The 22,530-nt window shown below is 58.1% G+C and overlaps 2 protein-coding genes across 14 annotated transcripts in view; both read left to right on the top strand.

Annotated features, from left to right (window-relative positions):
- Window positions 1–7,911, top strand: part of VAC14 (VAC14 component of PIKFYVE complex) — a 57,706-nt gene extending 49,795 nt beyond the window's left edge. The window contains exons 15-19 of the mRNA XM_058845987.1: window positions 1,898–2,072; window positions 2,799–2,917; window positions 3,721–3,800; window positions 5,367–5,517; window positions 7,034–7,911. Coding sequence (XP_058701970.1) covers window positions 1,898–2,072; window positions 2,799–2,917; window positions 3,721–3,800; window positions 5,367–5,517; window positions 7,034–7,196 — 688 coding nt within the window. The 3' untranslated portion in view covers window positions 7,197–7,911. The remainder of the gene's footprint in view (window positions 1–1,897; window positions 2,073–2,798; window positions 2,918–3,720; window positions 3,801–5,366; window positions 5,518–7,033) is intronic.
- A 1,654-nt stretch (window positions 7,912–9,565) lies between these two features.
- Window positions 9,566–22,475, top strand: MTSS2 (MTSS I-BAR domain containing 2). 13 transcript variants are annotated; one of them, XM_058846020.1, is made up of 15 exons: window positions 9,566–9,898; window positions 13,594–13,655; window positions 13,763–13,836; window positions 15,598–15,682; window positions 15,865–15,956; window positions 16,041–16,115; window positions 16,373–16,381; window positions 16,828–16,985; window positions 17,064–17,171; window positions 17,248–17,345; window positions 17,924–18,050; window positions 18,786–18,863; window positions 19,082–19,258; window positions 19,354–19,519; window positions 20,225–22,475. In XM_058846020.1, the coding sequence occupies exons 1-15, from the start codon at window positions 9,830–9,832 to the stop codon at window positions 20,995–20,997; spliced, it is 2,151 nt and encodes a 716-aa protein (XP_058702003.1). In that variant the 5' UTR covers window positions 9,566–9,829; the 3' UTR covers window positions 20,998–22,475. The 13 variants fall into 13 exon arrangements, with proteins under 13 accessions (XP_058702003.1, XP_058701997.1, XP_058701996.1 ...); XM_058846014.1 differs by having other exon boundaries at window positions 17,843–18,050; window positions 18,789–18,863; XM_058846013.1 differs by having other exon boundaries at window positions 17,843–18,050.
- The last annotated feature ends 55 nt before the right edge of the window (window positions 22,476–22,530 follow it).

Below are 22,530 nucleotides of genomic sequence, written 5' to 3'. Positions count from 1 at the left end.
TGCTACCCAGTCTGGGCTTGCTTTGCTGCAGCTGGCAGTGACTGGATCCTGCCTGCAATGCTGAGCTATTGATTTGCTTTTGGCTCCATCAGGCTGGACTAAAAGCCTCTGCCTTCCCCTTTCCTCCCTCCATGCCTCACTTTCCCACCACTCTCCCTCCTCCAGCCAGCCCGCGTCCAAGCAGCGAGAAATCAGGGAAGCGTTTTCATCCCCATGAATGCAGCTGGTTACGTAAGAATAATTGGGATAAATGAGCTTATTTATCACGGCCCGTTCCATTTTAGCGGGGTCCAGGGCGATCGCCGGGTTGGGTTACATAAAATCCCGCACAGAGCATCTCATTGTCCGGCAGCAGCCACGCGGGATGCGGGAGCTGCCGATGGAGAGCAGCCAGGGCTGGGTGAGGAGGGAAGGGATTATCTGGCAGGATGAAGAGGTGGGAGGAAGATGGGGGGTTTCTTCCTCCACGTCTTGAGGAGGGAAGGTATGTTTCTCCTCCTGCGTCCCTAAACCACCAGGCTTTAGGGTACAGGCTTTAGAGTCTAACTATAGCCAAATAGTCTTCCTCTGGTCTGTCCTCACAGGAACAGGGGCTGGAAACTCACATCCTTCCTCCTCCTTACCCCAGGAGGTGAAAACATGACTTCCAGGCAGGGGAGGTTCAGGTGTACTTCCTACCTCCCAGCTAAACCTGGCAGCTAGTGGACACCTCCCACCCAGCATCCCAAGCAGCTGCTCCTTGTTTTGCCTCTTAATCCTCTGAGAGATGCCTCCAGGGGGAAATCTGAATCCAGCTAAGATTATCTGGTGGGGAATTGTGTTTGGTAGGAGCTGGGGGAAAGCAGAGTTGCTCTGGGGGATGCCTTGGGTCAAGGTTCAGTTCCATATCAGGCCATGGGGAAATGTGGTGAGCCAGGGACCATCCCAGTTTCAGAAGAAGCTGGGATGCTGGGAAGCCAGGTGAGCTTTCCTGTGTCTCTCCAGTCCCCACGCTGGGGATCTGAGCTGGAGCTGGGCAGCATTTCAGGTGTCCTCAGACAAACTGCCCAGGAAGGCAAGAGCCTGGAGAAAAACAGGAAATCCCCAAATCCAAACAAATGTGGGAGGAAAAAAAAATCTAATGTGGTTTTTTTTTTTGTTTCTGGGCTAAAAAATGTTGAAAATCTTGGGAATGCCACAAGATTTGTTAAGCAGGACATTCCTGCTGTGACCCAGCCAGGCAGATCAGCGTGGGCCACAGTGCTGCTTACACTGTTTTGGGGAGAGCACTGCTGGTAGGATATCCAGTGGAGCAAAAACATCTTCCAGCTTCACCAGCTGTATCTCTGGAGCCACTCAGCACCGGATCTCATGGCAGCTGGAGCATGGAGGAGTTCAAAGAGCAGGCTCTGGCTGCAGGGCTGCCGGGTTGCACAATGCCAGGAGGAATTTCTTCGCCCCGCTTGCTGCACTCACTGGGATGTTCCTCAGTGTCAGTGGCATAGTGGTCTGACTGGGCCATCACATGCCATCTGCAGTGGTGCTGCTGCACACTCACTACACTGGTCAGCCTGGAAAGCGACACTGAAACCTCCTGAGAGAGGTCATGGGAAGGTTTGAAGTGGCACAAGCCATAGTAGTGGGTGCCAGCAAGGTCACAAAGCAGTATGACCAGGGGCATGTCTTAGCCCAGCTATGGTTTTTTGTTCTTGTCCTGGTGTGAATAACTGCATCCTCCAAATGCAGAGCCTGGTACTGCCCCATAGCATCTCCCTTCTGGTGCCACCAAACTCACCCAACCTCTGATGCATCCAGGTCTCCTCCCTGGTCCTCTCTGGAGAGGTGGGCTCACATCAGAGTATTGACTGTGCTCATTAACTGTCCTTCCCCCCTGGTTTCTTTCCTCTGTGATACACAGGCAGCTTTGTCTACTTCTGAATGCAGAGAACATCTTTCACTCCATGGCAGACATACTGCTTAGGGAGGAGGACCTCAAATTCGCCTCTACCATGGTCCACACCCTCAATACCATCCTGTTGACATCCTCCGAACTCTTCCAGCTGAGAAACCAACTGAAGGACCTGAAGACCCCGGTATGGACAGCAGGAGCAGGCTTAGCAGCGGGAGGGGACATAATGGGGGTGATGGAGACCTGGCAGCCACCTGGGAGTGTGTCTTGCTGCTCATTCCCTGCCTGGTAGGTCCCAGAGTTGGAGTTTGGGCAGCTTCTTTATTCATTCACCCTTCAGGAGCTGAGGATGAGCTTGGAGGATGTGCCCAACTCTTGCTTTTCTCCCTGGAATGGGAATGAGCTTACTGAGCCCTCAAGCAGCTGCTGCCTCCCTCCATCTGCTCCCCCATGGGCCATGGGCCAGGTGACAGCAGGAGGAGAGTCCTGCAGTCCCTCAACTGTCCCTCCCAGGAGCATGCCCACAGGATTTTCTGAGCAGCTGCCACCAGCACCAGTGACACCCAAGGAAGGAGAGGAGGAAGATTTCTCCTCCTCCTTCTCCTGCTGAAAACCAGTGATGCAGGGGTGTCCCCTTGGGTGGGACAGCATTGTCCTCCAGCCCCTCATCCTGTGGTGGATGCAGGATCCCTGAGGGCCACATTGTCCTGCTGTCACCCCAAAGCCCACCTGATCTCTTGAGGCTGAGGCTGATGCCAGTGCCAGGTGGACTTGGTGGGTCCAGGAACACCCCTTTATGTTTTGGTGGCACTTGCCAGCCTGGCAGGTTGGTGTTGGGTACCTGGGGCTCTCTATGCCATGTCTGTGCTCTCAGTGGTGACCAAACCCCAATGGTTCTCTCTCTCCCCAGGAAAGCCGTAACCTCTTCTGCTGCCTGTACCGATCCTGGTGTCACAACCCTGTGACGACCGTGTCCCTCTGCTTCCTTACCCAGAACTATAAGCATGCCTACGACCTCATCCAGAAATTGTATCCTTTGGGGATTTTCTGACAGGGTGGGGCCTGAGCTGGCCTTGGTCCCTCTGTGGCATCCAAGGTCACCCTGCAGGCCAGCCCAGCCTCCTGCCTGCAGCCCATCATTACCAGGGCAGGGCAGCCTGTGCTGGGTATGTGCCAGCTCCCTTCCCCTGGTGTCATCCCTTTTTTTGTGGTGAAAGGAGAGGAAGGCGTGCACTGACTGAGCCTTGACCTTCCCCTGCCCAGGAGGGGAGGCTCCCCTTCCTCACAGGAAGATGAAGGTTTTGGCCTCCTGGCCGGGTGAGGAGCAGGCAGTGCCCAGCACGGCACAATCCCCAGTGAGCTCACCATCTGCCTGCAGCAGAATGATTATTTTCATGTGCCAGCTAACCCCAAGCCTCCCTGAGTAGTTTTCCAGGCGAAGAAGCTCAATAATATGCTCAACTTCCCTTCCCAGTGCACACCAGCACTCCTTCTGGGAGACACACCATCCCTGTGGATCAGGAGGGTAAAAGCAAGCATCCTCCCTTGAACACTCATCCTGCCTGCTCTGAGCTTTTTGGGCAGCCTGCCTCTTCCCCTATACCTGCCTGCTCATCTGTCTCTCTCCGTCATCCCTTGGCCACCCTACAGATCTTTCAGCCCTGCCTGCGTGCAAGCCCTGCACGTTCCCTGCCCGCTCGCATCCCACAGGAGCTGTGGATGCAGGGAGGCTTTGGCAAAGCCGTGGTCTGCAGCAGGCATCACCTGCACGAGCCATCTGCTGCTGCCAGGCCACCTTTTCCCAAGGTAACATCCTTAGCAGCCACATCCAGCGGGGATCTGGAGGTCACCGTGGATTTCCTCACCGAGGTGGACAAGCTGGTGCAGCTCATCGAGTGCCCCATATTCACATGTAAGGAGGAAACCCCGGGTGGGGAAGGGGCGGTGCTCCCCCTCCCCGCGCCTCCATCGCAGGCGGCAGCTGCCGCACGAATAAATAGAGCAGAAGTTATGAGACTTCTTGCCGGGAGGTTTGCCCGGCGCTGGAGCTGCCCGCCGGGAAAAGGGCACACTGGCAGCACGGGGGGGCAGCCTTGCCCCCCAGATATAGGTTAAGGGAGCGAGCAGCACTGGCATCCAACAAAAGGGATGGGGGAAGGGATGGAGGGGGCTGGATCACACTGAGCATCTCCAGGGGTGCACAAGGAGGGTGTCCGATGGGGGGAACCCTCTGTGCCACCCTCGGGTGCACGGGGTGGCATTGTGGGTGCTGCTGGGGCCCTTAGCTAGAAAAAAGGGGATTTTTCTTCCTAGAAATGAAGAATTGAGCCCTAAAAAGCTAGCTGATGTTTCAGCATCCAGCAATGTGGGTCCCCCACTGGGTAATGCAGCAGTGCCTGACGAGAGGTTCAGGGGTGTGACACTGGGAACCAGGATGTGGCAGGGTGACCTGTGGCTGTGGGGGAATTTCTCATGTCAATTTGCTGCCCCTGGGCTTGTCATTGAAGGTGCAGCAAGGCACTGAGGTTGTTGGTAAATGTCTTGGAAAGGACTTTCTGGGGCACCTGTATTAGGTCCAGGGTGATATTGGGGAATATTTAAGGGAAGAGGTTTAGAGCAGCTGGGCAGTAGAGACCTTCAGTCCTGCTCCCTCCTGTAGACCCTGTCCTGTATCCCCAGGATGACTGTCCCAATGTGTGAGGCACCCACGTGTCTGTGGTGGTTTTACATGTCCCAAAATTATTTATTGAGGGCTTCCCAGCCCACTCACCTTAGTCCATACATCTCAGGGTAAGCAACAGACATGTCCCCCATAAAGTGACATCCCTGATGATGGCTCCCTTCACTGGGAGACACCAGAGGTACAAGTGACAACCAGGAGGTGAGATGCTGAGACACAGACCTTGCCCCATTTCCTGGGATGCCCCTTCAGTTGTATTTAGAGCTCCAGAAGATTCTTTTGTCATGTGCACAGTAAGGGATGGAGCCAGAGGGTGGTTTTGCCTCTACTGAGCAGAATTGAGGCCCAGCACATGTAACCCTCAGAACCAAGCAGAGTGGATTCCATCTGCTCCAGAGAGTCCCCAGGAGGGTGTCACCCAGCCCTCTAGTTGTGATGGTCCAGGGTGGGTATTTCTGATACATCTGCAGAAGCTAAGGAGTAATCCCGTGTTGCATGTGTGTTCTCAGGCAGACAGCATGGACAGCCTCAGGGGTGAGTGGTATCAGGAGTGGCAGGCTGGGGAGCCAATTGCTCCCAGGGGGCTGTGTCAAGGAGAGGGACTTCTGGACAATGTGGGACACCAAGATGAATGGGTTAATGAAAGGGGAGAGAGGTGCCATCAAGTGCCCCTTGGGTTGGCTGGCAGAGGCTTAGAGCCTCTCCAGTATTATCAGAGGGGGTGGGAGAAACCTGCTATTGCAGCTGGAGATGAAATGCATTTCCCCTGCCTCCCTGTCCTCTTCTGTTCTCTTCCAGATCTCCGCCTGCAGCTGCTGGATGTGAAGAACAACCCCTACCTGATCAAGGCTCTCTATGGCCTGCTGATGCTGCTGCCCCAGAGCAGCGCCTTCCAGCTCCTCTCCCACCGCCTCCAGTGCGTGCCCAACCCAGAGCTCATGCAGACCACGTAAGTGCTGGGGGGACGGACCAGCATCAGCATCGGGGCTGGATCAGCTGTTCCCCCACAGCTGAGCATCCCTGCCATTCCAGGCTCAGCCCCGATCCCGGGCTCAGCCCCATGCTCTGGCTTTCACCCCCCCTCCCCGCTCCGTTGTGGCCGTGGCTGCTCCTTGTCCCCATGGCCGGGAGTGTTGGCTCGGGGGGTTTTTTGTGTCTATATTTGGTAACCCTGGGAGGGCTGTGCCTCATCCACAGGCATTTGGCATCCGGGATGGAAAATTTCACTTGTGGGGTCGCTATGGAAACGAGCAGAGCTGGGAAGGAGGTTTATGGAGAAAGACTCCAGCAGCTGGGGGGGGCTCCCAAAGCATCCCCCCTGCAGCCTGGACAGCCTTCACAGCACCCAAAAGGAGCCTGGCACCCTGCTAATGCCTCTGGATGGCTGCTCCATTCCCACTCCTTGCCTTTGGGGATCCATGAAATGTGCAAGGGCAGCATCTCCCTGGGGACCAGCTGAAATCCTCGTGCTCCCTGCCCAGGGGTGCTGCCAGTGGGATTTGCTTTCCAACCCTTGGCTAATGAGTAGTGGGGGAGCTTGATGATAAAGCTGGCTCTGCCTTGGCGCAGCCCTGGGAACAAAAAGAGCTCCCAAGATGGGCAGGTTTCTGAATTAACCCCCTGCTGCTGTTGTCGCTCTTTGGCTTTTAACTGCTTCCCTGGGATGGCTTTTATCCCTCATGGCCTCCGGCGCTGAGCTCCTACCCACAACCCAGCACTGATATTTAATTGGGGGGGCGGAGAGGGGGCTGCATGTGCTTCCCCCTCCTTTTTTCTCCCCACTAACCCTGGCAGTGGGGGTTTTCCGAGCTGTCAGACGGCCTGAGCATCTGATTAACTCTGACCTACATTCCTTCAAACACCGAAGCCGGCTTTCATAACTGGCCAGTCCCAGCTGCCCCCTCCCCAGGGACATACCAGGGCCACCAGAGCTGCCTGCCATCTTCCCATGGGCATCCTGTGGCTGGTGTCTCCTCCTTCCTTGCATGGGGACAGCACAGGGATGAGTAACCATGGCTGGAAGCCTAGGGAGCCTGCATTTGGAAGCTCCAGCCATAGGTGCTCATCCCTGGGGACTGTACCTGCTGCCACTGGATGTTTTTTGCTTGCTCAAAAAAACAGACATAGGAACTGAAGCACATGACCCTGGCATCCTTATCTCACTGCTTTTGAGTGCAATGGGTTGGGATAGAGGGGAGTATGTCAGAGGAATTAAACCTTCCATGTGGGGCCAAGATGCAGATGTCCCTTGTCCCCTCCTTATCCCAGGATTTCTAGGGGTCTGTCTCACACCTTTGGAGGAAGAAAATGTGTCTTTTGGGGTACTTTATGAGGCACTAGCATGACTAGGATTTGCTGAGCTCAGCTTCTTCAGGACAAGCTTTTGGTGCTGCCAGTGCTGGATGCTCACAGTACCAAACATCCACATCTCCTCCTCACTCTCTCTCTCTCTTCCCACCCTGCAGGGACAACACCAAGCCCAGCACCAGCTTCAAGAGAACTGCAGCCTCCAACATCGACTACACGGAGCTGCTGCAGCACTTTGAGAAGGTCCAAAACAAGCACCTGGAAGCAAGACACCAGCGAGCCGGGCGGGCAGAGCAGCTGGACCGGCGGGTGGTCCTCTGAGCACGCCTGTGGCCACCACGGGTGTGCACAGTTGCTGGGGCAGGGACCAGGGGACACAGACCAGGGAACAGGCACACCGGTTACTGGCCACTGGAGGATCTGGTGGGTTTAATGGAGATGGGCAAGCGCTCAACACAGGGCTGGTTTTCCCCCCACTGTGTGTATGGAAAAGGGGGGACCCTCAGGCTGTGCCCAGCTTCTCCTGTGGGTGCTGGGGGGACATGAGGAAGGGTTGCCCAAGGAGAGGGCCAGGGTAAAACACATCATCTTCTCTTGGAATGGGGCAAGGAAACTCCCCTTTGCTTTGCTAATGCCTTCCCCGTGACTGTCAGCTGAGCGCCCAGCCTGCTGCCAGCAGCACCGGAGGAGGGGAGGGGAAGACGGGAGCAACCCCTGGCCTTCCGCCCTGGAAAACAAGCACGCGGGGCTGCCAGCGGCTTCTCACCACCCTGACTTCCACCCTCTGGTTCCGAGGCCCTGCTGGAGGTGGCCAGTGGCATCTCACTCGGGGAGACACTCCTGTGCCTGATGCTCGGCCCCCTCCCTGCATTCACACATCCTCTCTGAGTCCCCGGCTCTTGGCAGGGACAACTGCACAGCTTCAACTCCCAGCCGGCACCGGGGTACACGGGGAGCAGTGGACCTAACCCCAGACTCCGTTCCTTGTTCCTGCATTAAGCTCCCCATGATAAAATAAACAAGCAGTGCAGAACAGCCCATTCCTTGTTGCTGGGCTTCCCATCATAGTTTTCTTCCCAAGTGGAGCCAAACACCCAGCAAGGGCAGGGGATGGCATGGAGCATCTTGCGTGACCCTGTGCCCCAAGCTGGCCCAGCCCTGCCACGTTGGCTCACCAGCCAGCAGGACTTCTCTGCCTGCTCTTCTTCCCAGCAGGAAAAACAGCACTGAAATTCTTCCAGGCCATGGTCACGAAACCGCAGCACACTGACAGGCATTTTCCTGGCCCTGAGCAGCTGCCAGTGTTGCCTTCATCCCATCCTGTGGCAGCAAGGGACCCCGGCACATTCCAGGCTGCAGTTTGGGGGACACCGTTATATCCCCTGCATGTTTCACACCCTCAGTTGATCCCAGGAAAAGGGGGATTGGAGCAATTTGTGGAGTTTTTATGGCTTCTAGCCTGTTTACAGGGAAGACTGTCTCTGGCAGTGGGTTCCCCAAACAGCCCCATACCGGCACTGCTTTGGCCAGGATAAAGACATTCCTGTCATTCCCGGGAAAGGGCTTTCCAGAGCCAGTCACGGCGGGTTAATTTTAACAGCCAGCCCTCCAGGATGTGTGAGCAGTGGCTTCTTAAGCTGGCTAGTTTCTCAGGGTGCTGGGGGGTACCTGTTGCTGGACCCCTGAGTCATTGTCAGTGTGGGCCAGGGCGGGCTCTGCCTCACTCCTGCCGAGCTCATTGCTGCTGAACAGCCTCTTTCCACACTGAGGGACTGCGTTTATGGAGAGAAATTCCAGCCGGCTGCTGGAGTGCTGAGCCGTAATTGTTTCCTTATGGGTGGCTCTTGACCAACATCGTCCAGAGCAGTGTGGGCATCATCAGCATTGGGATCAGGACTACTTTTCTGGCAGGAGGAGGAATAGGTGGCTCGGGCTGAAACCTTTGCCCCAGCTGAGCATTACTGCCCAGCGAGGGGTAGGGAGGTTTGTCGGGGCTCAGCCTGGCACCCCCAGATCCCGGGAGGCTGGGGCTGGGGCCTTGGGGTGGCTCTGGGAAGGGTTTGCCATGCATTTCCCATGGCTCCCTGATAATCGAGTGCATGCACAGACACATTTCAGAACTGTCGTGTAACTACTGCAGAGGGACTTAACCCTCCAGCACGTCTTGGAGGGTCAGGAAGGCAATGGGAGTCAAACACCCTTTGGGAAGAGGCAGCATCCGCCCCCCCCCCCCCAGCACCTTCAGAGGTCTGGGACTGCCCCTGGACATTCCATGGCATCTCCAACTGCAGTGTCCTCGGGTACTCCCTGGGGCTCTCCAGCTCCTCACCCAGCACCCCAAGATAATGCCGGGGGTTCCTACGCCGCCACGGGAGCAAACCCCGGTGCTGCCCCACCAGTGCCATATCTCCAGACATCCCTCGGGTCTCCCTCCTCTGTAGTCCTGGGGCACCCGGTGTTGCTCCCCGATCGCCCCCCAGGAGGATCCCTGAGAACCACCGGAGCTGCCCCCCCGCTCCGTCATCCCTGCGCGTCCTCCGGGTTGCCCGCAGCGGCTCCCGGAGCATCCCCGGGGCTGACCCCGATCATCCCCCCCGCCGCCCGCAGCCCCCGGCCCCGCGGCGGGCGGCGCATGTGCCGCGCAGCGCCCGCCCCTCCCCGCCCCCGCCACCGCCCCGGGCCGGAGCTCCCCGCGCCCCGCTCCGCTCCGCGCCCCGCTCCGCTCCGCTGCCAGGGGGCGGCGGGTCCGCGCAGCACCCGCGGAGGGCGAGAGGGAGGGAGGAAAGGAGGCAGGGAGGCGATGCCCCGCCCGGCTCCGCCGCCGCTCCGCCGCTCTGCCCCCCCCGCCGCCGCCGCCGCCCGGGCGCCGCCCGCCCCCCGCCGCCGCTGAGCCTGGCCCGCCGCCGCGGCCTCCCCCGGCGGCGCCGCCCGCCCCGGGCTGCCGCAGCGCCGCGATGGAGACGGCGGAGAAGGAGTGCGGAGCCCTCGGCGGCCTCTTCCAAGCCATCATCAACGACATGAAGGTAGGGGATTCCCCCCGCACCCCGGTTTTGCTGTCGTGACAGCGCTCTCCCGCACCATTCCCCCATCACCCGGCTTCCCCAGGCAGCCCCCGCGCTGCCGCCGCCGGTGCCGGTCCCGCGGTAGGTACCGAGGCTCTGCTGCCCAGCCTCGAGATGGTGATTGGAACCCCGCATCGGGTGTCGGAGCCTGATCATCAGCCCCACAGCGAGTGTCGGGGTCCCACATCGGCTGTCAGAGCCCGGCACGCGTTGCCAGAGCCCCACATCAGCCCCTTACTGGGCATCGGAGCTCTGTGCTGGGCATCAGAGCCCTGGAGATCAGAGTCTCCCATCATCTCCATATCCAGCGCTGGATATTGGAGTTCCATCCTGGGGATTGCAGCCCCACATCATCCCCACATCCATCACTGGCTATCGGAGCCCCGTTCCGGGTGTTGCAGCCCTATATCTGCCCTGTTATCCTTCACTGGGTATCAGAGCACCATGTCGGGCATCGAGGTTTCACACTGGGTGTCAGAGCGTGGCACTGGGTACCAGAGCCCCACATCAACCCCATAATGTGCATCAGGGCCCTGCATTGGGCATTGGAGCCCCTACTGGGGATCCTGGCTCCGTATCAGCCCTGTATCCATCTTCAGGTGCTGGCACCCCTTGTCGGGTGACACAGACCAGGCATGACAGCCCCTCACCAGGTACCACTGGCCCCACACTGGGCATTGCCACCCATTTCAAGCATCATATTTTCCCTGCCCCCCACACCCCATGCCCAGCCTGGATTTCTGCCGGACCCAGTGGGGTTGACACCAGTGGAACAAAAATGTCCCCCAGCTCCTTGATCCCATTTCCTAACCCGGGAAGAGGATATTGCCTCCACCCTCCCTGGGAGCAGGATGGGGCCATGTTTAAAAAAACCTTTTTGTTTGTTTGTTTTTATTTCAAAAAAAAAAAATCTAAAATGCTGGGGGGTTTTTCTGACTAGGGGCTGAGTGGGGAGGAGGGGACCAGCCATGTTTCTTCATCCTGGGGGGCCGAAATTCCCTCAGCCAGCTCCAGCACTGGGGTTTAGCCGTAGTCATTTTTGGGAGGCAAAAGCTGTCTTCCTCCTCCTCCTCCTCTTCCTCCCTTCATGCTGCAGACCGGTCCAGACAATGCTGTCATTGCCAAAGCAGGGGAGGGGGGATAAGAAAAAAAATAAAAGCCTTGCTGGGAAGGAGATTAACCCCTTCGAGGGGTGGTGGTGGCTCTGCAGCCGGACTCCGGCTCAGGGCTGGGAGAAAGGCTCCAGGGAGAAAATCTCAACTCTTTCCAGGGCAGTGGGATCCAGGGCTGGTGGGAAACGGCTGCTGGGGTGATCAGCTCCCTCCCTCAAATGCCTTAATCCCAGCCACTCTCTCCTGGCAGCCTGACTGAGTCCTACACTCCCAGGGGAGAGGTGGGGGCAGCCCCAGCCTCAGTTTCCCCATTTCCCTGCTGAAGCGTCAGAGGGCATAAGCCAGCACAGAACTGTCACCTCCCAGTGACATGCCCAGCACCATCCGGATGCGGTTGGACTGGGAACCCCTTACCCGAGGAGACTGGGCTGGATTCAGTTTCGTACCATTTGAAGGTGGGAAAGATGAAAGAAAAATTATGAAAAAGAAGGAAAACTCCACCACACTACAGCTGGGGCTCAGCTCATGCCCTGCACAGCCCCAGCCGAGTGTCAGTGGCACCTGAGGGTGTGCTGTCCCCATCTCCCAGCCACATAGGTGTCCTGGCACGGGCACTGGGGGACAAGTAACTCTCTGCTTGAAGAACTGCCAGCATTGAAGGGCAGTGATGTGCTTACGGTCCTATGGCTGGGACCCCTGTGCTGGTCACAGAGCAAAGGGACCTGATTTTGGTGGTGGATGGCTTTTTCAGCACCCCTTGGCCTGTGATGGGGAGACTTTTTTTGTTGGTGACAGTCCCTAAGCTGGCGTTATTCCTGTTGCTGCTCCTCACGTGCTCAGTGTCCCTGAATGACCTTGGCATGTCCTTGTCCCCGTTGTCCTCTTCCCCATCCTCCTCATGCCTGGCATCACAGGGGTTTGGGGGCATCACAAACCTGCTCCCTTCTACAGGAGAGCCTCACTTGCCCTGCCCAGGGTGGCCAAGGAAGATGGCCTGGGGACAATGGCCCAGGAATGGTGGCCCAGCCCTCTGGCAATGACAGTCCCTGGGGACCCACAAGCAGGGGCTCACCATCACAAGTGGTGCGTGAAGTGGCACCCTCAAACCCTTTCTTTGGTGACTCATGAGGAAATAAGGGTTTTCAGGGTCCCAAAACACAATGCTGGGCTGATCTCCTGCCCCCTCAGTGCAAACCTTATCCCCAAAGCTGCCACCAAGCCATAGTGCCCATGGGGATGTGTGGTGATGTACATGTCCCAGCTTGGTGGCTGCCCTAGGGGAGTTTACAGACACCTGTCACTGCCATTGGATGCCCACACCAGGATAGCTCCAGGATTTTGTCACTGGGACAACAGGACCAGGATTGACCTTGCTAGGATAGCAGCACCAGTATGTCTCCACCAGGATGATGACACCAGGACTGGCCCTACTGGAATGGCTTTGCTGGGATTGTAACACTGAGACCAGCTTCACTGGAACAGCATTGGGATGGCCGTGCCAGAATGGTGGCACCTGGATAGCTTCACTGGAATGGTGGCACTGGTACCGGCCATGCAAGGCTGGTACTGGGATGGCCTTGTCAAGACAGCACCAGGATTAACCTCGCCAGGACAACATGGACTGGCCTTGCTGGGATAGTGACACTGGGATAGCCTCGCTGTATGGTGGATCAGGAACAGCCTTGTCGTGATGACACCAGCATGGCCTTGCTGGGATGTCACTGCAGCTGGCATTACTGGGAGAGTCCTCGCTGGAATTGCACCAGCATGGTCTGCTGGGACTGGTTTCACTGGGACAGCACTGGGATAGCCTTGTTGAAATAGTGGCACTGGGATGGCCTCGCTGGGATGGTGTCAGCAGCACAGCTCTGGGATGGCCTCACTGGGATGACTTCACTGGAATGGTTGCACCAGGACAGCCCTGGAATAACTTCACCACAAGGACAGTGGGACTGGTCTTGCACAGATGGCCTTGCTGGGATGGCACCAGAGTGGCCTCACTGGGACAGCACTGGAGTAGCCTCGCAAGCACCTGTGCCCTGTGCCTGTCCCCAAACAACTGCCCCATCCACGGCTTCAGGGACCCCAACCTCCCTCCTGCCCTGTCGGTTCTTGGGCTCAGGGGAGGTGAGGACTGGGGCTCCCATCTGTGGGACTGGAGCTCTCCATGATGGTGGACTTGGCCATCAGTGCTTTGGGGGGAAGTTGCGGGTGCTGGGGGTGTCTCCTCTACGGCTGGCCAGAGTCTTAGAGATTTTTCATTTCATGCCCTCAAATTTCCAAACCTATAACCTAGCTTGACCCCCCATGAGGAAGAGATCGCTCAAAATCCTGAGGTCTCTGTGGTGTCTAAGTTTGGGTGGCCAGACTGGAAAGGGAAAAAAAACAGGAGGGAAAAGAGCTGTGCTCAGGCTTTATTAGCCATCAGAGAAGCTATTGAGCTGCCCTGTCTCCTGGAGCAGTGAATGGGGGACCTGCTCTGACTGGGAAGCGATGCAGGGGGTGAAGGGCCGTGTCTCTCACCATTGCTCTTCCTCCTTGCAGAGCTCCTACCCCATATGGGAGGATTTCAACTCGAAGGCCACTAAGCTGCACTCCCAGCTCAGGTGAGTGGCTAAAGGGGGGATGGGACATGGGGGACCACCCTCCTTGTTGGCACATCCCAGTGTGACCTGCACCCACTGAGTTCCCCCTCACTCTCTCTCCACCTCAGGACCACGGTGCTGGCCGCAGTTGCCTTCCTGGATGCCTTCCAGAAAGTGGCCGACATGGCCACCAACACCCGAGGTAGGGTCCTCTCTCCTAGGGGTGGGCACCCCCAGGCTTTTGTGGGCAGAGGGACAGGTGGTCAGTGTCTCCTGTGGGGTAGCCCCTGCCCACATTTCTGGGGTGGACTTCAAGCAGCAGCTTCACCATCCACAGAGAGATGTCCAACCTGTTCCCTCTCTCACCAAGGTTGAGCATTCCCTAGGAAGCAGCATTGGGAAGATGGAGTGGAGAGGGGGAAGGAGGTGGGCACCCATGTGGTTGCTGCTCCTCACCCTCCATGGATGCTTAGCCACATTTTCTGGTGGGGCTGGGACATTCAGGGTGGCTCAGCCCCATGCCATGGTCTCCTGCACCTATCTCTGCCTCCTGGGATGCACAATCCACCTTCCTTGTCCCTGGCAGCCATCTGGGAAGTTCCCGGGGGGGTCCCAGCTGCTCTGGGGGTCTCCAGGGAAGGGGAATTAGCTAGAGGGAGATTCAGGAGTCCAAGCTCGACTGTTCTGGGGACAAACCCCAACTCACCAGGGAGGTGACTCAAGAGCCAAGGCTGCATGTGGGGTCCCCCATAACTGTTGGGGAATGAGGGGGAAGGATTCCCGGACCCTCTCCGGGTGCCCGCTGGCAGTGAGGAGCCACTTCCCACCGCTTGGCTTCTGCCAAGCAGATGGTCCCGGGCTGGTTTGCAGACCGGCGGCATCCAGGCCATCTGGAGCCACGCAAGGAGGAGGAGGAGGAGGAGGCAGCAGCTTGAGCCAGGATCAGCTTTGCCTCCAAACCCACTAGCCCACTGCACCAGGGGGATTAGGGCTCCCCCAACTCCCTGCCAGCCCAGGAAGCCAAAGCAAGGAGGAGGTACAGGAGCAATGCTGGGGACAGCTGGGGACCAGCACTACAGGAGTCAGTGTGACCCTGTAGTGCTGCTATACCTGCAGGGCTTTTTGGGAGGGTGGGAGGCAGAGCAGCAGCATGGGGAAACTGAGGCACTGGGTGGGGGCTGGCTGCTGGCCTTGCACATAGTGCATGAGAATCGGATTAGAAGCAGCAGGAGCTGGGATAAGAGCATTAGGAGCTGGATTAGGAGACTACCCCAGTGCAGAAGGCCCTGGCCCATGGGCTCCCCTATTTCCACAGCACTGGCGGACTGAGGGGCATCCAAAACTCCTGCAAAAGGGTGGGAGGTGTTTTTGGAGGCTTTTTTTCAGGGAGAGAAAGGCTGAATGTCACTCCTTAGTTTGCACCCAAGGATTTTTGATTGCCGTTTTTCCTGGGATTTGCCAGCAGCACTGCCACCATGTGGCCATCCTTAGGCTTCAGAGTTAAGGGCGGTTTCACCTAAAAAGGATGCTCCTGCTGTCTACTGCTGGCAAATATCCCGCCCGAGGAGTTTGGACTCCCTTTTTATCCACCCGGGATTGTGCCTGGAGGTGTGGGACAGAGCTGACTGCCTGGAACTAAGCCAGGGTACCTCATCCCTGCCCTGGCTGCCCAGTGCCAAATTTAAGACAAACCAGGAAAAAATGGAGAGGGTTCTAATTTCAAAGCCTCTAGAAGAGATATTTAGAGTTTCATGTATTAGTTAGTGGATGATGATTTTTTTATTTTGTGGATTTATCTGGGGAAAAAACAAGCCACCCCCTGCCTGAGGTGTCCCCGATGCCCAGTGCATCCCAGCGCTGATCATTCCTGTCACAAACAACCCTGCTCCCACTGTACAAACTGGGCTGGGACTGGTGTGGGGGTGTCCCTGCCCCTTCTCAGCAGCGCTTTGCTCCCCACCAGGTGCCACAAGGGACATTGGCTCGGCGCTGACCCGGATGTGCATGCGGCACCGCAGCATCGAGGCCAAGCTCCGGCAGTTCACCAAGTAAGCAGGACCAGGATCGGCTTTGCCTCCAAACCCTCAGGCGTCGCTGCCACAGCCTGGCCAGGCTCATTCCTTGCTGAAGAAAGGGATGCTGGATGTTGGCTGGGCATGGGATGGGGGAATGGCTTCCCCCTGGCACCAGCGCTCTCCCACACTCTCTGTTTCTCTCTTCCCTGCTCCAGCGCCCTCATGGAGAGCCTGATAAACCCTTTGCAGGACAGGATTGAGGACTGGAAGAAAACTGCCAACCAGTTGGACAAGGACCATGCGAAAGGTATGGGGGGTATGGGATGAATCTGTGCAGGGTGGCTGCACTGCTGGGCAGGGGTCCCCTCTGACAGCACTTCTGCACCCCCAGAGTACAAGCGAGCACGCCATGAGATCAAGAAGAAGTCCTCTGACACCCTCAAGCTCCAGAAAAAGGCTCGCAAAGGTGAGAAGGGGTCTCCTGGGGGGGTGCCCCCACCAGCCCCTCCAAAGCACCCCCAGCCAGGGCCGGTATCCCGGCTGTGGCACTGCCAACAGGGGGGTGGGCACTAGGGGGTCCTGCTGCCCCCCTGTAGAAAGGGAGGTGCTGGCACGGCCCCGGGGGTGGCGGGGAGGCGGGGCATGCGCCCCAGCCTTCGGCCTCTTTTCACACGTTTTCTCTGTCTCCTTCTCTCTTCCCTCCCCTCCACATCCTTCCTGTAGAGCTACTTGGTAAGTGAACCGCTGCCCCCCACCACCGGCCCCCTCTCTGCTTCCTCATCTACTCCCCCCAGTCTCCCCAGCCTCTGTCTGTCCGTCCGTCCATCCGCTCCCTGTTCCCACCCTTGCCCCGCTTTTAGCTTAGCTTAGCCTGCACCCCATATCCTGGGGCAATGCCAGCCCCACCATGTGGCAGCCCAAGGGGTCCTCTGGTCCCAAGTGCCAGGGTTGGGGATGGGGTGGCAGAGGAGCCCCCTGCCTAAGGCTGCTGTGGGGTGAGGGTGTTCCTGGACCTTCCAGGGATATGGGCACAGTGGGAGACCTATGGTATCTGCTGGAATGTGAGGATGGGGTGATGTTCCCCATGCTGGGGGAATGGCCTCAGCTTGGCAGTAGCACCGCCAGCAGACTGGGGAGAGTGTCAGAAGAGCCAGCACTGACAGTGCCCCATCTCACAGGGAAGGGGGACCTGCAGCCCCAGCTGGACAATGCACTGCAGGACGTCAATGACATGTACCTGCTGCTGGAGGAGACGGAGAAGCAGGCGGTCCGCAAAGCCCTCATCGAGGAGCGGGGCCGTTTCTGCACCTTCATCACCTTCCTGCAGCCCGTGGTGGTGAGTTGGGGGCTGGGAGGATCAAGGGTTGTACCTTCTGCCCAGTGGGTGCTGATGGTCTCTCTTGTCCATCCTCAGAATGGGGAGCTCACCATGCTGGGAGAGATCACCCACCTGCAGGGCATCATTGAGGACCTGGTGGTGCTCACCGCTGAGCCCCACAAGTTGCCCCCCGCTAGTGAGCAGGTGAGTAGGGGCAAGCCAGGCGTCAGGGGAGTAGGGGAGCATCTCTGGGAGGACTTAGATCCCATCTTTTCTGCAGGTGATCAAGGATCTGAAGGGCTCTGACTACAGCTGGTCCTACCAGACGCCTCCGTCCTCGCCCAGCAGCTCCAGCTCCCGCAAGTCCAGCATGTGCAGGTATGGTGAGGTGGGCTCCACACCCAACCACAGCCAGGAAATCCAGCCCTCTTCATTAACCTCAGTGGGTTAATGATGCTTACGGCCTTTGGGGATGCTCACAAGGTGCATGTCCACCTTCTCATGTCCATATGGGCAAGCAGTTCCCATTAATATGGAGGAATTGGTCTTGGCACACTGGGCAGGCCTGGTGGACCTATGGGGGCCCGACACATGCCCTGTCCTTCGGGTTCTGAGGACAATGTGTGCTGTGCATGGTTGTTTGGGCGCAAGCATACCACCTCTGTCGTGTCCCCCAGCCTGTTCCCTGCCACAGGGCCACCCCAGGAGGCAGAGGGACACCTCCAGGAGGACTACGTGCCTCAGTTTCCCCAGGTTGGGATGCGTGGCAGGGCGCTGGCCATCCTGCCACCTCCAAACCTCTGTTTTAAATTCTCTTTTCCTTCCTTTGTCCTCCCCACCGGCGTGTCCCCGTCCCCCCGGCGCCCCCCCAGCAGCGTTAGCAGTGCCAAGGGTGGCATGGCGTGGCCCGGCGGGGCTCAGACCTGCTCACCCAGTTCCACCTATCGCTACCGCAGCCTGGCGCAGCCCCCCGCCGCCGCCACCCGCCTCTCCAGCGTCTCCTCCCACGACTCCGGCTTCATCTCCCAGGACGCCGCTTATTCCAAACCACCTTCCCCCATGCCCTCGGACATCACTAGCCAGGTACAGGGAGGGTGGTCCGTGCTGCTGACCTCCATGCCTCAGTTTCCTCTTCCATAGAATGGGTGGGTGGTGCTGGGTGCAACACAACAGTCCAGTGCAGAGGTGATGAGACCCATCCTCAGAAGTATTTCCACCTGTGTTGGCATCATGGGAAATAAATACTGGCAGTATTGAGGGTGCCTGCCATATTTGGGGGCATCCTGGGCCACGTGGCAGAGAAACCCCATCTGTGAATTCCCCCAGGGATGGGGCACAGGTATCCCTCTCCCTGTGCCAGGAGAACAGGGTGTCTTCCAATCACCACAGCCCTGTAATACCCAGTTTGTGCCAGTCACCCACCAGGCAGCACGGAGCAAAGCTTCCCTTTCATGCTGCACCATCCCCAGTGCCAAGGATGCTCCAGGATCCCCAGGGAGTTGTTATTCCTGCCTGTGCATGCTAACCTGGCATCACCAACCCAGCAAGGTCCTCACTCCCCAAAATACCTGTTGGCTTTGCATGGCTTGGGGTGAGAAGGAGGAAGGGTTGAGGCAGTGCATCATCCCAGTCCTTGACCCCACTACCAAGGTCACATCCTGCTCGCCATCCTGCATCCACCGCCAGAGGGGAGGAGGGCTGGGGACCTCGTTCAGCCAGGGGAGCTGTGGGTGCTGCTCTAACTGGTGTCATGGCTCTGGCTTTGCTTGCTAACTGCCTCTTCTCTCACCTCCCGGCTCTCGGCTCGTCACGGCACAGCAGAAGTCCTCCAGCTCGGCGTCCTCAGAGGCATCCGAAACCTGCCAGTCAGTTAGCGAGTGCAGCTCCCCCACCTCGGTTAGTCCTTGCCATCCCACCAGGGTTGCATTTCACACGTGGCTCCCTCCTCAATTCATGGGGTTCAACCCCTGGACCCTCCCCTCCCTTCCTGCATGGGGCAGAGCATCCTGAGCAACACCTGTGACTTGACACGGGGGACATCAGCTTGAGACCCCTCCTGCCACTCTCCTGGTCCCAGTGTCACCAGCATGAACTGCATGCCTTGCCCGTTGCAGGACTGGTCCAAGGCCAGCCCCTATGACCAGCCGGTGGTGCCTACCCTGCAGCGGCGCAAGGACCGCGTGGAGCACCTGCGGGAATCCGAGATGGGCTCTCCTGCTGGAGGGTACCCGGGCATCGGTGGCGAGGATGCTCCCAGGCCCCGGATGTCGCCAGCTACAATCGCTGCCAAGGTACCGGCTGCAGCAGGGAGGGCACAGAGGTGGGGGGCTCCTGGGGACTCCCAAAGGAGGAACCAGGGTGCTGACAGTGCCCCTTGCCCCAGCAGCATGGGGAGGAGGTGTCCCCTGCCGCCAGTGACCTGGCCATGGTCTTGACCCGTGGGCTGAGCTTGGAGCACCAGAAGAGCAGCCGGGACTCATTGCAGTACTCCAGTGGCTACAGCACGCAGACCACCACCCCCTCCTGCTCTGAGGACACCATCCCTTCCCAAGGTACTGGCACTGGAGGTACCTGGGACCACCTGAAACGGCACTTAGGGTGGGGAAGGGCACAGTAAAGGTTTTGGTGGTCCTGGGGCACATTTGTGTGCTCTGGGTGTCGTAGCATCAGGCTGTGGTCATACTTTGTAGGGGCTGGTGTGGTGCCACAAATAACTACAGCTTTTCCTGGTTATTTGGGTGTTTGCTGGGACTCAGTGGGTGCAGTTGTGCCAGGAAGTGCTGTAACAGGTTATGATTTGTGGTGATGTGTCTGTGTGCAGAGGCTGAGTACAGGTGGAGATGGTGGCAGATGGTGGGTGAGTTGGTAGCTGGAGATCAAATTACCACATCTGTCATGATGTTGGTCTGATGACGGCTGAGCCAGTTACGAGCGCGTGGTGGTGACAGTGGAGATTGGCTCTGATCACGTTGTGATGGCTGTGGCTGGGGTGGTTGTGATGGTGACAGTTGGGTTTGGTTGTGATTTCAGTGGGATGGTTGGGGTGATTGTGGTGTCCTTCCAGAGAGATATTTGGGGTTGATGGTGAGCGTGTTGTGTCAGCAATGATTGGGACAGTAGTGGTTGTGTGACGATCGTGGCAGTTCAGTTTGGTTGTTGTGCTGCGAGGGAGGTGGCTGGGGCTGGCTTTGATGGCATGGTTGGGCTCGGCTACCCGCTGCCCCCCAGCCACACTGATGGTGCTGCTCCCTCCCCAGGCTCCGACTATGACTGCTACTCGGTGAACGGTGACGTGGAGTGCGACCCCCAGAGTGATTTCGACAAGTCCTCCACCATCCCACGCAACAGCAACATCGCCCAGAACTACCGGCGGATGATCCAGACCAAGCGTCCTGCCTCCACCGCCGGGCTGCCCACCGGCACCAACCTACCGGCCGGCACCACCCCGGGGGTGGCCACCATCCGCCGCACGCCCTCCACCAAGCCCTCGGTCCGCCGTACGCTCTCCAATGCTGGCCCCATCCCCATCCGACCCCCCATCGTCCCCGTGAAGACCCCCACAGTGCCCGACTCCCCTGGCTATGCCGGCCCTACGCGGGTGGGCAGTGAAGAGTGCGTCTTCTATGCTGATGATGCCTCTCCGAACCCCCTGGATTTTGCCAAAGCTTCGCCCAAGCGGCTGAGCCTTCCCAACACTGCCTGGGGTGGCGGTGCCATGGAGATCTCTGTCTACCCCGGGGCCGGCCAGCACCTCTCCGCTGAGGAAGAGGAGGACCAACAGTTGGCTGCCAACCGGCACAGTTTGGTGGAGAAGATTGGGGAGCTGGTGGCCGGCGCCCATGCCCTGGGGGAAGGCCAGTTCCCCTTCCCCACCGCCCTCGTGGGGTCCGGCCCCAGCGAGGAGACCCCCGCGCCGCCCCCCGCGGCCTCCATGGACCCCCCGGCCGAAGACATGCTGGTGGCCATCCGGCGTGGGGTGCGCCTGCGCAGGACCGTCACCAATGACAGGTCGGCCCCGCGGATATCGTGATGATGCCCCGGCCAGAGGGGACGTGCCCGCTGTGGCCAATGGACCCCCGGGGGCAGCCACTGCACCTCCCGGGACCCCCACCCGCCGGCACCCGCTGCCCTATCCCTCCCTGGTGCCCCCTGCTTCCTGCCCCTCTGTCTCCTCCTGACCTGCCTTCTCCCTACATCCCTCCTTCACTTACTCTCTGTTTGGCTCTCCTCCTCTTTTTCTCCTCTTCTTTTTCTTTTTTCTGCTTTTTTCTTTTGGCTTTTTTCTTTTGTTCTTCTATGTCACTTTTCCTTCTCTTTTCTTATTTTCTTCATTTTCCCATTTTTCTTCTTTTCCTCTTCTTTTTTTCTTTTCCTTTCTTTTTAACTCTTTTTCTCCTGCCTTCTATTTTCCTCTTTCTTCCTTTCCTTTTTTTCACCTCTTTCCCTTTGTTTCTCTTTTCCCCTCTCTTTCCCTCTCCTCTGTTTTCTTTCCCCCGGGCGCAGGCGGGTGGCCCCAGCTGCAGCAGGAGAGGACGGTGCCAGCAGGGCTGTGGCAGCCATGGAGCACCCAGAGCACCAGGAGTGAGGGGCCCTGGCCCCATTCCCCCCAGCTGCCTGCTTGGGGCCAGCACAGCTCAGCCTCATTCCAGGGGGCAGAAGCAATGGGCTGGGGGTGGAGGAGGGGGAAGAAGAAGTGGGGGACATGTGAGAGGGTGGGGGGCTGCGGGTAAAGGCACTGCAATCCCCTCTGTCTAGGAGGGACACCAAGGTGCAGGGACTGAGGATGCTGAACGTCCACTTTGCCCCCCCTCACAAGGATCACTTGGGACCGCCCTGCAAACCCCCTCGGTCTCCCTCAGCACCCACAGACCCTGTGCAGGGTCTGCTCAGAGGTGGCTCCAGGCACAGGAGGTTTGGCTCAGACCCCCAAGCAAAGCAGCTGATTTCTGCCGGCGGCTGGAGGAAAGCACAACCCCCCGGCCCCCCGCTGTACATAGCCCCCGCCGCCCCGCTGTCTGTCGCATCGCAGCCCCTCAGCCCTCCCCCTTAGGAATAACAATTTAGTTCTTCCCCTTTCCCCTTCTCCTGCCCAGAACCACTGAGGCCAAGTGACAAATGTTTGGGTTTGAGGGGGGGGGGGGGGGGTGTGTCTCTTATTTTGTACAGAAAACAAAAATTCTTTGGAAAAGAAAAAAAACTGACCTGTCTTTCGACTGAAGTAACTTTTCTGGTGCTGTTGTTAACTTGGTCCTTATTTCTTTTTTTTTTTTTTTAATTTATTTTTCCCCTTGTGTTCCCACCTCTGCCGCCGCTTCCCTTCTCCCTGTCCCTCTGCCACATTTTCTTTCATTCCGTCTTTTCTTTTCTTTTTTTTTTTTTTTAATTATTATTTTTTTTTCTGGTGGTAATTATCCTCTTTCCCCCCTCCCCCGTTTTCCATAGTCACTGCTACAAGTAACGAATGCACTGTGAAGATTCCAGTATTAATAAAGGTTGTACTGTAATTAATAGCCTTGCCTGTGCTCCTGTGGATGTTCTGGTTCTCTGGGTCACCCCAGTAATG

This window comes from Poecile atricapillus, chromosome 10 (genome assembly GCF_030490865.1).
Source record: "Poecile atricapillus isolate bPoeAtr1 chromosome 10, bPoeAtr1.hap1, whole genome shotgun sequence".
Lineage (NCBI taxonomy): Eukaryota > Metazoa > Chordata > Aves > Passeriformes > Paridae > Poecile > Poecile atricapillus.
The sequence above is the reverse complement of the archived record's forward strand: the minus strand, read 5'-3'. Positions and strand labels throughout refer to the sequence as shown.